The 14,104-nt window shown below is 42.5% G+C and overlaps 1 protein-coding gene and 23 non-coding genes across 24 annotated transcripts in view; all 24 read right to left on the bottom strand.

Annotated features, from left to right (window-relative positions):
- Nucleotides 1-14,104, bottom strand: part of prkcz (protein kinase C, zeta) — a 125,177-nt gene that overhangs the window by 109,571 nt on the left and 1,502 nt on the right. Inside the window, exons 2-3 of the mRNA XM_058642143.1 lie at nucleotides 10,510-10,631; nucleotides 10,211-10,300 (exon numbers count right to left, since the gene is read on the bottom strand). Of these exons, the coding sequence (XP_058498126.1) occupies nucleotides 10,211-10,300; nucleotides 10,510-10,631 (212 nt within the window). The remainder of the gene's footprint in view (nucleotides 1-10,210; nucleotides 10,301-10,509; nucleotides 10,632-14,104) is intronic.
- On the bottom strand, nucleotides 172-244 carry trnak-cuu (transfer RNA lysine (anticodon CUU)). Its single transcript has one exon. It is a non-coding gene; the product is annotated as a tRNA-Lys (tRNA).
- trnak-cuu (transfer RNA lysine (anticodon CUU)) lies at nucleotides 739-811 on the bottom strand. The gene has a single exon. It is a non-coding gene; the product is annotated as a tRNA-Lys (tRNA).
- Nucleotides 1,163-1,235, bottom strand: trnak-cuu (transfer RNA lysine (anticodon CUU)). Its single transcript has one exon. It is a non-coding gene; the product is annotated as a tRNA-Lys (tRNA).
- On the bottom strand, nucleotides 1,587-1,659 carry trnak-cuu (transfer RNA lysine (anticodon CUU)). Its single transcript has one exon. It is a non-coding gene; the product is annotated as a tRNA-Lys (tRNA).
- trnak-cuu (transfer RNA lysine (anticodon CUU)) lies at nucleotides 2,002-2,074 on the bottom strand. Its single transcript has one exon. It is a non-coding gene; the product is annotated as a tRNA-Lys (tRNA).
- Nucleotides 2,569-2,641, bottom strand: trnak-cuu (transfer RNA lysine (anticodon CUU)). The gene has a single exon. It is a non-coding gene; the product is annotated as a tRNA-Lys (tRNA).
- Nucleotides 2,993-3,065, bottom strand: trnak-cuu (transfer RNA lysine (anticodon CUU)). Its single transcript has one exon. It is a non-coding gene; the product is annotated as a tRNA-Lys (tRNA).
- Nucleotides 3,417-3,489, bottom strand: trnak-cuu (transfer RNA lysine (anticodon CUU)). The gene has a single exon. It is a non-coding gene; the product is annotated as a tRNA-Lys (tRNA).
- On the bottom strand, nucleotides 3,841-3,913 carry trnak-cuu (transfer RNA lysine (anticodon CUU)). The gene has a single exon. It is a non-coding gene; the product is annotated as a tRNA-Lys (tRNA).
- Nucleotides 4,257-4,329, bottom strand: trnak-cuu (transfer RNA lysine (anticodon CUU)). The gene has a single exon. It is a non-coding gene; the product is annotated as a tRNA-Lys (tRNA).
- On the bottom strand, nucleotides 4,672-4,744 carry trnak-cuu (transfer RNA lysine (anticodon CUU)). The gene has a single exon. It is a non-coding gene; the product is annotated as a tRNA-Lys (tRNA).
- trnak-cuu (transfer RNA lysine (anticodon CUU)) lies at nucleotides 5,097-5,169 on the bottom strand. The gene has a single exon. It is a non-coding gene; the product is annotated as a tRNA-Lys (tRNA).
- trnak-cuu (transfer RNA lysine (anticodon CUU)) lies at nucleotides 5,521-5,593 on the bottom strand. The gene has a single exon. It is a non-coding gene; the product is annotated as a tRNA-Lys (tRNA).
- On the bottom strand, nucleotides 5,945-6,017 carry trnak-cuu (transfer RNA lysine (anticodon CUU)). Its single transcript has one exon. It is a non-coding gene; the product is annotated as a tRNA-Lys (tRNA).
- trnak-cuu (transfer RNA lysine (anticodon CUU)) lies at nucleotides 6,368-6,440 on the bottom strand. Its single transcript has one exon. It is a non-coding gene; the product is annotated as a tRNA-Lys (tRNA).
- trnak-cuu (transfer RNA lysine (anticodon CUU)) lies at nucleotides 6,792-6,864 on the bottom strand. Its single transcript has one exon. It is a non-coding gene; the product is annotated as a tRNA-Lys (tRNA).
- Nucleotides 7,215-7,287, bottom strand: trnak-cuu (transfer RNA lysine (anticodon CUU)). Its single transcript has one exon. It is a non-coding gene; the product is annotated as a tRNA-Lys (tRNA).
- Nucleotides 7,639-7,711, bottom strand: trnak-cuu (transfer RNA lysine (anticodon CUU)). The gene has a single exon. It is a non-coding gene; the product is annotated as a tRNA-Lys (tRNA).
- trnak-cuu (transfer RNA lysine (anticodon CUU)) lies at nucleotides 8,062-8,134 on the bottom strand. The gene has a single exon. It is a non-coding gene; the product is annotated as a tRNA-Lys (tRNA).
- Nucleotides 8,486-8,558, bottom strand: trnak-cuu (transfer RNA lysine (anticodon CUU)). Its single transcript has one exon. It is a non-coding gene; the product is annotated as a tRNA-Lys (tRNA).
- Nucleotides 8,910-8,982, bottom strand: trnak-cuu (transfer RNA lysine (anticodon CUU)). The gene has a single exon. It is a non-coding gene; the product is annotated as a tRNA-Lys (tRNA).
- trnak-cuu (transfer RNA lysine (anticodon CUU)) lies at nucleotides 9,333-9,405 on the bottom strand. Its single transcript has one exon. It is a non-coding gene; the product is annotated as a tRNA-Lys (tRNA).
- trnak-cuu (transfer RNA lysine (anticodon CUU)) lies at nucleotides 9,755-9,827 on the bottom strand. The gene has a single exon. It is a non-coding gene; the product is annotated as a tRNA-Lys (tRNA).

Below are 14,104 nucleotides of genomic sequence, written 5' to 3'. Positions count from 1 at the left end.
AGTAACCGTGCCATGGGAAACGCACCATAACTCAGATGATCTGTATATTTCCAGCCTAGTTTCAGGTATTCAACAACCCAACATGCACGCACTGCCTGTTTACATTTGATTTGAAGTTCTAACTCTTCTTGGAGGAGGAGTCTCTTGGCCATAGATTGCCCTACAAGGCTCCGCCCAACGTGGGGCTCGAACCCACGACCCTGAGATTAAGAGTCTCATGCTCTACCGACTGAGCTAGCCGGGCTAAATTTCTGCACCATTTTTCGTAAAAAAAACAATCTGCAACTACTCTTTAAACGTCATACAGTTGACATGTCATTTCAGGTATTGGTTCAAAACCTGTTAAACTCAAAATAGACATCCCAGAAGGGCCTCAGACAATCTGAGGTAATCGTCAGCGGGTAATCTCCCGCAAAGTAACCGTGCCATGGGAAACGCACCATAACTCAGATGATCTGTATATTTCCAGCCTAGTTTCAGGTATTCAACAACCCAACATGCACGCATTGCCTGTTTACATTTGATTTGAAGTTCTAACTCTTCTTGGAGGAGGAGTCTCTTGGCCAACGTGGGGCTCGAACCCACGACCCTGAGATTAAGAGCCTAGTATTATATTTCCAGCCTAGTTTCAGGTATTCAACAACCCAACATGCACGCATTGCCTGTTTACATTTGATTTGAAGTTCTAACTCTTCTTGGAGGAGGAGTCTCTTGGCCATAGATTGCCCTAAAAGGCTCCGCCCAACGTGGAGCTCGAACCCACGACCCTGAGATTAAGAGTCTCATGCTCTACCGACTGAGCTAGCCGGGCTATGAGACAATAATTTCTGCAACATTTTTCGGAAAAAAAACAATCTGCAACTACTCTTTAAACGTCATACAGTTGACATGTCATTTCAGGTATTGGTTCAAAACCTGTTAAACTCAAAATAGACATCCCAGAAGGGCCTCAGACAATCTGAGGTAATCTTCAGCGGGTAATCTCCCGCAAAGTAACCGTGCCATGGGAAACGCACCATAACTCAGATGATCTGTATATTTCCAGCCTAGTTTCAGGTATTCAACAACCCAACATGCACGCATTGCCTGTTTACATTTGATTTGAAGTTCTAACTCTTCTTGGAGGAGGAGTCTCTTGGCCATAGATTGCCCTAAAAGGCTCCGCCCAACGTGGGGCTCGAACCCACGACCCTGAGATTAAGAGTCTCATGCTCTACCGACTGAGCTAGCCGGGCTATGAGACAATAATTTCTGCAACAATTTTCGGAAAAAAAACAATCTGCAACTACTCTTTAAACGTCATACAGTTGACATGTCATTTCAGGTATTGGTTCAAAACCTGTTAAACTCAAAATAGACATCCCAGAAGGGCCACAGACAATCAGAGGTAATCTTCAGCCGGTAATCTCCCGCAAAGTAACCGTGCCATGGGAAACGCACCATAACTCAGATGATCTGTATATTTCCAGCCTAGTTTCAGGTATTCAACAACCCAACATGCACGCACTGCCTGTTTACATTTGATTTGAAGTTCTAACTCTTCTTGGAGGAGGAGTCTCTTGGCCATAGATTGCCCTACAAGGCTCCGCCCAACGTGGGGCTCGAACCCACGACCCTGAGATTAAGAGTCTCATGCTCTACCGACTGAGCTAGCCGGGCTAAGTTTCTGCACCATTTTTCGTAAAATAAACAATCTGCAACTACTCTTTAAACGTCATACAGTTGACATGTCATTTCAGGTATTGGTTCAAAACCTGTTAAACTCAAAATAGACATCCCAGAAGGGCCTCAGACAATCTGAGGTAATCGTCAGCGGGTAATCTCCCGCAAAGTAACCGTGCCATGGGAAACGCACCATAACTCAGATGATCTGTATATTTCCAGCCTAGTTTCAGGTATTCAACAACCCAACATGCACGCATTGCCTGTTTACATTTGATTTGAAGTTCTAACTCTTCTTGGAGGAGGAGTCTCTTGGCCATAGATTGCCCTAAAAGGCTCCGCCCAACGTGGGGCTCGAACCCACGACCCTGAGATTAAGAGTCTCATGCTCTACCGACTGAGCTAGCCGGGCTAAGTTTCTGCACCATTTTTCGTAAAAAAAACAATCTGCAACTACTCTTTAAACGTCATACAGTTGACATGTCATTTCAGGTATTGGTTCAAAACCTGTTAAACTCAAAATAGACATCCCAGAAGGGCCTCAGACAATCTGAGGTAATCGTCAGCGGGTAATCTCCCGCAAAGTAACCGTGCCATGGGAAACGCACCATAACTCAGATGATCTGTATATTTCCAGCCTAGTTTCAGGTATTCAACAACCCAACATGCACGCATTGCCTGTTTACATTTGATTTGAAGTTCTAACTCTTCTTGGAGGAGGAGTCTCTTGGCCAACGTGGGGCTCGAACCCACGACCCTGAGATTAAGAGCCTAGTATTATATTTCCAGCCTAGTTTCAGGTATTCAACAACCCAACATGCACGCATTGCCTGTTTACATTTGATTTGAAGTTCTAACTCTTCTTGGAGGAGGAGTCTCTTGGCCATAGATTGCCCTAAAAGGCTCCGCCCAACGTGGAGCTCGAACCCACGACCCTGAGATTAAGAGTCTCATGCTCTACCGACTGAGCTAGCCGGGCTATGAGACAATAATTTCTGCAACATTTTTCGGAAAAAAAACAATCTGCAACTACTCTTTAAACGTCATACAGTTGACATGTCATTTCAGGTATTGGTTCAAAACCTGTTAAACTCAAAATAGACATCCCAGAAGGGCCTCAGACAATCTGAGGTAATCTTCAGCGGGTAATCTCCCGCAAAGTAACCGTGCCATGGGAAACGCACCATAACTCAGATGATCTGTATATTTCCAGCCTAGTTTCAGGTATTCAACAACCCAACATGCACGCATTGCCTGTTTACATTTGATTTGAAGTTCTAACTCTTCTTGGAGGAGGAGTCTCTTGGCCATAGATTGCCCTAAAAGGCTCCGCCCAACGTGGGGCTCGAACCCACGACCCTGAGATTAAGAGTCTCATGCTCTACCGACTGAGCTAGCCGGGCTATGAGACAATAATTTCTGCAACAATTTTCGGAAAAAAAACAATCTGCAACTACTCTTTAAACGTCATACAGTTGACATGTCATTTCAGGTATTGGTTCAAAACCTGTTAAACTCAAAATAGACATCCCAGAAGGGCCTCAGACAATCTGAGGTAATCTTCAGCGGGTAATCTCCCGCAAAGTAACCGTGCCATGGGAAACGCACCATAACTCAGATGATCTGTATATTTCCAGGCTAGTTTCAGGTATTCAACAACCCAACATGCACGCATTGCCTGTTTACATTTGATTTGAAGTTCTAACTCTTCTTGGAGGAGGAGTCTCTTGGCCATAGATTGCCCTAAAAGGCTCCGCCCAACATGGGGCTCGAACCCACGACCCTGAGATTAAGAGTCTCATGCTCTACCGACTGAGCTAGCCGGGCTATGAGACAAGAATTTCTGCAACATTTTTCGCAAAAAAAACAATCTGCAACTACTCTTTAAACGTCATACAGTTGACATGTCATTTCAGGTACTGGTTCAAAACCTGTTAAACTCAAAATAGACATCCCAGAAGGGCCACAGACAATCAGAGGTAATCTTCAGCGGGTAATCTCCCGCAAAGTAACCGTGCCATGGGAAACGCACCATAACTCAGATGATCTGTATATTTCCAGCCTAGTTTCAGGTATTCAACAACCCAACATGCACGCACTGCCTGTTTACATTTGATTTGAAGTTCTAACTCTTCTTGGAGGAGGAGTCTCTTGGCCATAGATTGCCCTACAAGGCTCCGCCCAACGTGGGGCTCGAACCCACGACCCTGAGATTAAGAGTCTCATGCTCTACCGACTGAGCTAGCCGGGCTAAGTTTCTGCACCATTTTTCGTAAAATAAACAATCTGCAACTACTCTTTAAACGTCATACAGTTGACATGTCATTTCAGGTATTGGTTCAAAACCTGTTAAACTCAAAATAGACATCCCAGAAGGGCCTCAGACAATCTGAGGTAATCGTCAGCGGGTAATCTCCCGCAAAGTAACCGTGCCATGGGAAACGCACCATAACTCAGATGATCTGTATATTTCCAGCCTAGTTTCAGGTATTCAACAACCCAACATGCACGCATTGCCTGTTTACATTTGATTTGAAAGTTCTAACTCTTCTTGGAGGAGGAGTCTCTTGGCCATAGATTGCCCTAAAAGGCTCCGCCCAACGTGGGGCTCGAACCCACGACCCTGAGATTAAGAGTCTCATGCTCTACCGACTGAGCTAGCCGGGCTAAGTTTCTGCACCATTTTTCGTAAAAAAAACAATCTGCAACTACTCTTTAAACGTCATACAGTTGACATGTCATTTCAGGTATTGGTTCAAAACCTGTTAAACTCAAAATAGACATCCCAGAAGGGCCTCAGACAATCTGAGGTAATCGTCAGCGGGTAATCTCCCGCAAAGTAACCGTGCCATGGGAAACGCACCATAACTCAGATGATCTGTATATTTCCAGCCTAGTTTCAGGTATTCAACAACCCAACATGCACGCATTGCCTGTTTACATTTGATTTGAAGTTCTAACTCTTCTTGGAGGAGGAGTCTCTTGGCCATAGATTGCCCTAAAAGGCTCCGCCCAACGTGGGGCTCGAACCCACGACCCTGAGATTAAGAGTCTCATGCTCTACCGACTGAGCTAGCCGGGCTATGAGACAAGAATTTCTGCACCATTTTTCGGAAAAAAAAACAATCTGCAACTACTCTTTAAACGTCATACAGTTGACATGTCATTTCAGGTATTGGTTCAAAACCTGTTAAACTCAAAATAGACATCCCAGAAGGGCCTCAGACAATCTGAGGTAATCTTCAGCGGGTAATCTCCCGCAAAGTAACCGTGCCATGGGAAACGCAGCATAACTCAGATGATCTGTATATTTCCAGCCTAGTTTCAGGTATTCAACAACCCAACATGCACGCATTGCCTGTTTACATTTGATTTGAAGTTCTAACTCTTCTTGGAGGAGGAGTCTCTTGGCCATAGATTGCCCTAAAAGGCTCCGCCCAACGTGGGGCTCGAACCCACGACCCTGAGATTAAGAGTCTCATGCTCTACCGACTGAGCTAGCCGGGCTATGAGACAAGAATTTCTGCACCATTTTTCGGAAAAAAAACAATCTGCAACTACTCTTTAAACGTCATACAGTTGACATGTCATTTCAGGTATTGGTTCAAAACCTGTTAAACTCAAAATAGACATCCCAGAAGGGCCTCAGACAATCTGAGGTAATCTTCAGCAGGTAATCTCCCGCAAAGTAACCGTGCCATGGGAAACGCAGCATAACTCAGATGATCTGTATATTTCCAGCCTAGTTTCAGGTATTCAACAACCCAACATGCACGCATTGCCTGTTTACATTTGATTTGAAGTTCTAACTCTTCTTGGAGGAGGAGTCTCTTGGCCATAGATTGCCCTAAAAGGCTCCGCCCAACGTGGGGCTCGAACCCACGACCCTGAGATTAAGAGTCTCATGCTCTACCGACTGAGCTAGCCGGGCTATGAGACAAGAATTTCTGCTCCATTATTCAGAAAAAAAACAATCTGCAACTACTCTTTAAACGTCATACAGTTGACATGTCATTTCAGGTATTGGTTCAAAACCTGTTAAACTCAAAATAGACATCCCAGAAGGGCCACAGACAATCAGAGGTAATCTTCAGCGGGTAATCTCCCGCAAAGTAACCGTGCCATGGGAAACGCACCATAACTCAGATGATCTGTATATTTCCAGCCTAGTTTCAGGTATTCAACAACCCAACATGCACGCACTGCCTGTTTACATTTGATTTGAAGTTCTAACTCTTCTTGGAGGAGGAGTCTCTTGGCCATAGATTGCCCTAAAAGGCTCCGCCCAACGTGGGGCTCGAACCCACGACCCTGAGATTAAGAGTCTCATGCTCTACCGACTGAGCTAGCCGGCTATGTGACAAGTATTTCTGCAACATTTTTCGGAAAAAAAACAATCTGCAACTACTCTTTAAAAGTCATACAGTTGACATGTCATTTCAGGTATTGGTTCAAAACCTGTGAAACTCAAAATAGACATCCCAGAAGGGCCTCAGACAATCTGAGGTAATCTTCAGCGGGTAATCTCCCGCAAAGTAACCGTGCCATGGGAAACGCACCATAACTCAGATGATCTGTATATTTCCAGGCTAGTTTCATGTATTCAACAACCCAACATGCACGCATTGCCTGTTTACATTTGATTTGAAGTTCTAACTCTTCTTGGAGGAGGAGTCTCTTGGCCATAGATTGCCCTAAAAGGCTCCGCCCAACGTGGGGCTCGAACCCACGACCCTGAGATTAAGAGTCTCATGCTCTACCGACTGAGCTAGCCGGGCTATGAGACAAGAATTTCTGCTCCATTTTTCAGAAAAAAAACAATCTGCAACTACTCTTTAAACGTCATACAGTTGACATGTCATTTCAGGTATTGGTTCAAAACCTGTTAAACTCAAAATAGACATCCAAGAAGGGCCTCAGACAATCTGAGGTAATCTTCAGCGGGTAATCTCCCGCAAAGTAACCGTGCCATGGGAAACGCACCATAACTCAGATGATCTGTATATTTCCAGCCTAGTTTCAGGTATTCAACAACCCAACATGCACGCACTGCCTGTTTACATTTGATTTGAAGTTCTAACTCTTCTTGGAGGAGGAGTCTCTTGGCCATAGATTGCCCTACAAGGCTCCGCCCAACGTGGGGCTCGAACCCACGACCCTGAGATTAAGAGTCTCATGCTCTACCGACTGAGCTAGCCGGGCTATGAGACAAGATTTTCTGCAACATTTTTCGGAAAAAAACAATCTGCAATTACTCTTTAAACGTCATACAGTTGACATGTCATTTCAGGTATTGGTTCAAAACCTGTTAAACTCAAAATAGACATCCCAGAAGGGCCTCAGACAATCTGAGGTAATCTTCAGCGGGTAATCTCCCGCAAAGTAACCGTGCCATGGGAAACGCACCATAACTCAGATGATCTGTATATTTCCAGGCTAGTTTCAGGTATTCAACAACCCAACATGCACGCATTGCCTGTTTACATTTGATTTGAAGTTCTAACTCTTCTTGGAGGAGGAGTCTCTTGGCCATAGATTGCCCTAAAAGGCTCCGCCCAACGTGGGGCTCGAACCCACGACCCTGAGATTAAGAGTCTCATGCTCTACCGACTGAGCTAGCCGGGCTATGAGACAAAAATTTCTGCAACATGTTTCGCAAAAAAAACAATCTGCAACTACTCTTTAAACGTCATACAGTTGACATGTCATTTCAGGTACTGGTTCAAAACCTGTTAAACTCAAAATAGACATCCCAGAAGGGCCACAGACAATCAGAGGTAATCTTCAGCGGGTAATCTCCCGCAAAGTAACCGTGCCATGGGAAACGCACCATAACTCAGATGATCTGTATATTTCCAGCCTAGTTTCAGGTATTCAACAACCCAACATGCACGCACTGCCTGTTTACATTTGATTTGAAGTTCTAACTCTTCTTGGAGGAGGAGTCTCTTGGCCATAGATTGCCCTACAAGGCTCCGCCCAACGTGGGGCTCGAACCCACGACCCTGAGATTAAGAGTCTCATGCTCTACCGACTGAGCTAGCCGGGCTATGAGACAAGATTTTCTGCAACATTTTTCGGAAAAAAACAATCTGCAATTACTCTTTAAACGTCATACAGTTGACATGTCATTTCAGGTATTGGTTCAAAACCTGTTAAACTCAAAATAGACATCCCAGAAGGGCCTCAGACAATCTGAGGTAATCTTCAGCGGGTAATCTCCCGCAAAATAACCGTGCCATGGGAAACGCACCATAACTCAGATGATCTGTATATTTCCAGCCTAGTTTCAGGTATTCAACAACCCAACATGCACGCATTGCCTGTTTATATTTGATTTGAAGTTCTAACTCTTCTTGGAGGAGGAGTCTCTTGGCCATAGATTGCCCTAAAAGGCTCCGCCCAACGTGGGGCTCGAACCCACGACCCTGAGATTAAGAGTCTCATGCTCTACCGACTGAGCTAGCCGGGCTATGAGACAAGAATTTCTGCTCCATTTTTCAGAAAAAAAACAATCTGCAACTACTCTTTAAACGTCATACAGTTGACATGTCATTTCAGGTATTGGTTCAAAACCTGTTAAACTCAAAATAGACATCCAAGAAGGGCCTCAGACAATCTGAGGTAATCTTCAGCGGGTAATCTCCCGCAAAGTAACCGTGCCATGGGAAACGCACCATAACTCAGATGATCTGTATATTTCCAGGCTAGTTTCAGGTATTCAACAACCCAACATGCACGCATTGCCTGTTTACATTTGATTTGAAGTTCTAACTCTTCTTGGAGGAGGAGTCTCTTGGCCATAGATTGCCCTAAAAGGCTCCGCCCAACGTGGGGCTCGAACCCACGACCCTGAGATTAAGAGTCTCATGCTCTACCGACTGAGCTAGCCGGGCTATGAGACAAGATTTTCTGCAACATTTTTCGCAAAAAAAACAATCTGCAACTACTCTTTAAACGTCATACAGTTGACATGTCATTTCAGGTACTGGTTCAAAACCTGTTAAACTCAAAATAGACATCCCAGAAGGGCCACAGACAATCAGAGGTAATCTTCAGCGGGTAATCTCCCGCAAAGTAACCGTGCCATGGGAAACGCACCATAACTCAGATGATCTGTATATTTCCAGCCTAGTTTCAGGTATTCAACAACCCAACATGCACGCACTGCCTGTTTACATTTGATTTGAAATTCTAACTCTTCTTGGAGGAGGAGTCTCTTGGCCATAGATTGCCCTACAAGGCTCCGCCCAACGTGGGGCTCGAACCCACGACCCTGAGATTAAGAGTCTCATGCTCTACCGACTGAGCTAGCCGGGCTATGAGACAAGATTTTCTGCAACATTTTTCGGAAAAAAACAATCTGCAATTACTCTTTAAACGTCATACAGTTGACATGTCATTTCAGGTATTGGTTCAAAACCTGTTAAACTCAAAATAGACATCCCAGAAGGGCCTCAGACAATCTGAGGTAATCTTCAGCGGGTAATCTCCCGCAAAGTAACCGTGCCATGGGAAACGCACCATAACTCAGATGATCTGTATATTTCCAGCCTAGTTTCAGGTATTCAACAACCCAACATGCACGCATTGCCTGTTTATATTTGATTTGAAGTTCTAACTCTTCTTGGAGGAGGAGTCTCTTGGCCATAGATTGCCCTAAAAGGCTCCGCCCAACGTGGGGCTCGAACCCACGACCCTGAGATTAAGAGTCTCATGCTCTACCGACTGAGCTAGCCGGGCTATGAGACAAGAATTTCTGCTCCATTTTTCAGAAAAAAAACAATCTGCAACTACTCTTTAAACGTCATACAGTTGACATGTCATTTCAGGTATTGGTTCAAAACCTGTTAAACTCAAAATAGACATCCAAGAAGGGCCTCAGACAATCTGAGGTAATCTTCAGCGGGTAATCTCCCGCAAAGTAACCGTGCCATGGGAAACGCACCATAACTCAGATGATCTGTATATTTCCAGCCTAGTTTCAGGTATTCAACAACCCAACATGCACGCATTGCCTGTTTACATTTGATTTGAAGTTCTAACTCTTCTTGGAGGAGGAGTCTCGGCCATAGATTGCCCTAAAAGGCTCCGCCCAACGTGGGGCTCGAACCCACGACCCTGAGATTAAGAGTCTCATGCTCTACCGACTGAGCTAGCCGGGCTATGAGACAAGAATTTCTGCAACATTTTCTAGAAAAAAAACAATCTGCAACTAGGTGTTAAAAACCTGTTAAACTCAAAATAGACATCCCAGAAGAGCCTCAGACCATCTGAGGTAATCTCCAGCAGAGGGAGCTGTAACCATCCTCAAATGCGCAAAGTAACCGTGCCAAGAAGAGTTAGAACTTCAAATCAAAAAAAAAAAGAAAAATCTGCAACTACTCTTTCAGCTTCATACAGTTGACAAGTCATGTCAGGTAATGGTTAAAAACCTGTTAAACTCAAACTACACAGCCTAGAAGAGCCTCAGATCATCTCCAGCAGAGGGGGCTTTACCTCCTGCATCTTTAAGGTTGTAGGTGGATTTGTGGAGGTCATAACTCACCGTGCAGCAGCAGTCCAGACTTCTTGGTCCGAGGGTAAATACGAAACGCTTCCTCCAGTTCCATCTGAGACGAGATGGTGCAAGGGTCCCCTAAACACATACACACACAAATTCATGCATAACAACAAATATATGATGAGCATGTTTACATCTGCAGTGATTGGTCATGCTGTTGTAAGTAAGTGATGAATTTAGACTGTCCATCATTTAAAGTAAAAAGAGACACAGCAGGTTGTCTCAGGACGGGGCTGGACCTGCAGCAGACAGATGTACAGCGTGTGAATGTGAGGCACACACACCTTCATCATCGATCCACTTGAGTGTGATGGGCTGCTGCTTGGCAACACTGCACATCGTTCTCACCTCCTCGCACAACTCCACAAAGGTTACCGTGGGAGCCAAGTCTGTGATTAACATGTCCCTGAATGCACAGTGAGAGAGAGAGAGAGAATGTCAAGACTGATTTACTTTGTCTTTGTGGAGCAAAAGCCACCAAAAACTAAATGAAAAACGTACTCATGTTTATGAGTGAAACGGCTCCACAAAATCCACTGTTTTTGGTTTCTTTTTTCATTTTTTATTTTAGACTTAGTTCAGATTGGCCGAATGAGGTATTGATGTATTATCAATACTGACTTTGCTGCAGAACAAACTAACATGGCTGCTTCACCATGAGACTGCATGCTTTGAAAAACACTCCCATACAACTCCCCACACCAAAGTCCATAGAGAAAATCAGCATTTTAAGCTCACAGGGACACAGGAGCTCCAGGTCTACTGCTGCCTTGTTTAGTAAGTTTGTGTCACTTAGGTAAAAAGTAAATCTAGTTTTCAAACACCCAAGTCACAAGATATCATATTTAAACTTAGTGATAAAAGCAGCAGTGGGTTAACCCTGTGTGCTGTGTGATGTAAAATTGATGATTTACTCTATGGACATTGGTAGGCAGACTTTAGCCTCCTGAGCTCTATGTTCTCTTTTACGTCCACACTTATAAACACAATTAATATCCTACACTGACTTAAACATGATAACAACTTTGTGATTTACAAGTATAATGTGGAATTAAAACCCTTGTTCTGTACAACTACACAAGATTGTATCACCACAGTGTTAAGTTCAGGTCTAAGTGCACCAGAATGGGACCTGGATGGTTTTTGGACACAATAAAGGATATTGACGCTCACTGTCTTGCACTTGATAAACTTATGAGTCCAGGACAGTACTAACTGATCTCCATTTTCATCATAAATTAATCCAAATAAAGTCTTTAGTATTAAATACTGTGTAGAAAAGACAGATACTGTTTTTAAAATCTCACCATTAGTGAACACAGAAGTGAAACAGAAAACACATTTCATATCAGTGCTGCCTTCAATGTTTCTTATTGCTTCAGAAAAGGGTGTGTGTGTTGAGCTTGAACATCAACCATCACTGCTCTGCTGCACGTGTATGTGTGTGCTGTGTGTGTGTGTGTGTGCTGTGTGTGTGTGTGTGTGTGTGTGTGTGTGTGTGACAGGTTTCTGGGCGTGTGTGGCCAACAGTTTGCTGGACTCTGATAAGGTGGAGCAGAGACAGCTTGCTTCCCAGCAGGAATTGCTCCAAACACTCAATTTCGCACACGAATAAATGCCACAAACAAAAGGGTCATGTCGATATAAATGAGTCAGTATTACCTCATAGTTAATCCAGTATTGGTCATGTAATCAAATGAGTCATAGTCGTGATAATTCAGATATCTTGAACGTGTATATTGATGACCTTGTATTACTTACTTTTCTTCACATTTGACAGTTAGATATGACATAAAACATGAAGATATGACAGAACATCTCCTCTTCCAAGGGTTAGAGGCAGCACTCTAGCCTTGCTCTGTTTGCCGAGTGTTTATTCAGAAAAGTGCTCGGCACACTTCATGTACAAGTGCACGAACCTGAGGATCAGCACGTTGATCTTTGATCCCTCTAATCAAGTGTTTCCGCCGCCGCTCACCTCCTGCATACCAAACTGCACAATTCACTGTGTATGTGGTTCTTCTAGTATGACGGAAACTGAAGAAAAAAAACACGTAATCTTTCTAGAATAAAGTCGTAATATTATGAGAATAAAGTCAAAATTATTATTCAAGCTAAATCTCAGATGATCAGCTGCAAACCTGTGTAAAGATGAGGAACGTGGAGCATTCGGGAAGTTAGATTATCATTAGTATCAGGACTTTTGGGAAAGATTGTGAAAGAAACAGAGTCTGTTTCAGAGAAAGAATCACACACTGCTGTTTACACCTGCATTCTGTTGCTATTTAATAACACTCTGAATGAAATTATGACAAAAAAAACCTCTCATAATATTGAGACTTATGTTGACTTTATTCTCGTAATATTACAACTTTATTCTCGTAATATTGTGACTTTATTCTTGTAATATTGTGACTTTATTCTCGTAATATTACAACTTTATTCTCATAATATTACAACTTTATTCTCGTAATATTGTGACTTTATTTTCATAATATTACAACTTTATTCTTGTAATATTGTGACTTTATTCTTGTAATATTGTGACTTTATTCTCGTAATATTACAACTTTATTCTTGTAATATTGTGACTTTATTCTCATATTACAACTTTATTCTTGTAATATTGTGACTTTATTCTCATATTACAACTTTATTCTTGTAATATTGTGACTTTATTCTTGTAATATTGTGACTTTATTCTCATATTACAACTTTATTCTTGTAATATTGTGACTTTATTCTCATATTACAACTTTATTCTTGTAATATTGTGACTTTATTCTTGTAATATTGGGACTTTATTCTTGTTATATTGTGACTTTATTCTCATAATATCACAACTTTATTCTCGAATATTTTTCTCTCTCTTCAGTTTGGCTCTTATACTCCTGTCGTACTTTAGAGATCACAACTTGTTACTTGTTTGGTTTTTACGGATAACAACATTTTTTACTGACAACATTATTCTGGGAAACTCCATTTGTGTGTTTTAATTTGCAGTTTAATGTTTGTGTGTGAAATAAACGCAGCCATTCGTCTGTTCCCCACAAAAGCCCTGAGGGTGAGCAGCTCTGTCAAAGGCTGTTAAAGCTGAATGATGCTGTCTCAGACATGATGATGACGATGATGATGATGATGATGATGATGATGATGACGATGATGATGATGATGATGGATGGATGATTGTGGCAGCCTCTGATATTGATATTTAGCCACAAACACACTGATTTGTGAACACGGCGCTGGTAGACTTTAAGTGGAAGTTCAGGTTGTCTGAAGTGTGGGTGGTAAGTGCTACGACGATTAGCGCTACAACCCTCATGACACATGTGTGGGACACGAGGTAAAACAGATTTTAACCACTTAAGAAAAGCCTCACCTTCAGTTCAAATGTACTCTAATACAAGAATGTGTTTGCAGCGTCACCTCACCTTAAGACAGACACGTTTGTTTATTCACTTTCCCGTACCAAAGTCCAAACAAATTAGTTCATACTCGGGCTGTTACAATTATTCCATAGGTCAATTATTATTCGATTACTAAATAAAACTCAACTATTTCGATACATGATTAATTTCCAATAATTTAAAAAAGGTTTCTGTTTTTTCAGCTTCTTAAACGTGAATATTTTTCTGGTTTCTTTACAACAAATAAATCATTCAAACTGAATATGTTTTGTTTCTGGACAAAACACAGCATTTGAGAGCATCATAATCTCAAAGCTGGGAACACACCAATCAACATGTTTCAACATTGTCTTTCGCCTTAACGTGTTGATTTAAATATCAATATTTGAACCTGGCGTATCGATTATCGTATTGCACAAGGAAGGGTGACGATATATCACCAAATCAACCTTTTGACCGACCCCGAATA

The sequence above is a fragment of the Solea solea genome, chromosome 11 (genome assembly GCF_958295425.1).
Source record: "Solea solea chromosome 11, fSolSol10.1, whole genome shotgun sequence".
Classification (NCBI taxonomy): Eukaryota; Metazoa; Chordata; class Actinopteri; order Pleuronectiformes; family Soleidae; genus Solea; species Solea solea.
The sequence above is the reverse complement of the archived record's forward strand: the minus strand, read 5'-3'. Positions and strand labels throughout refer to the sequence as shown.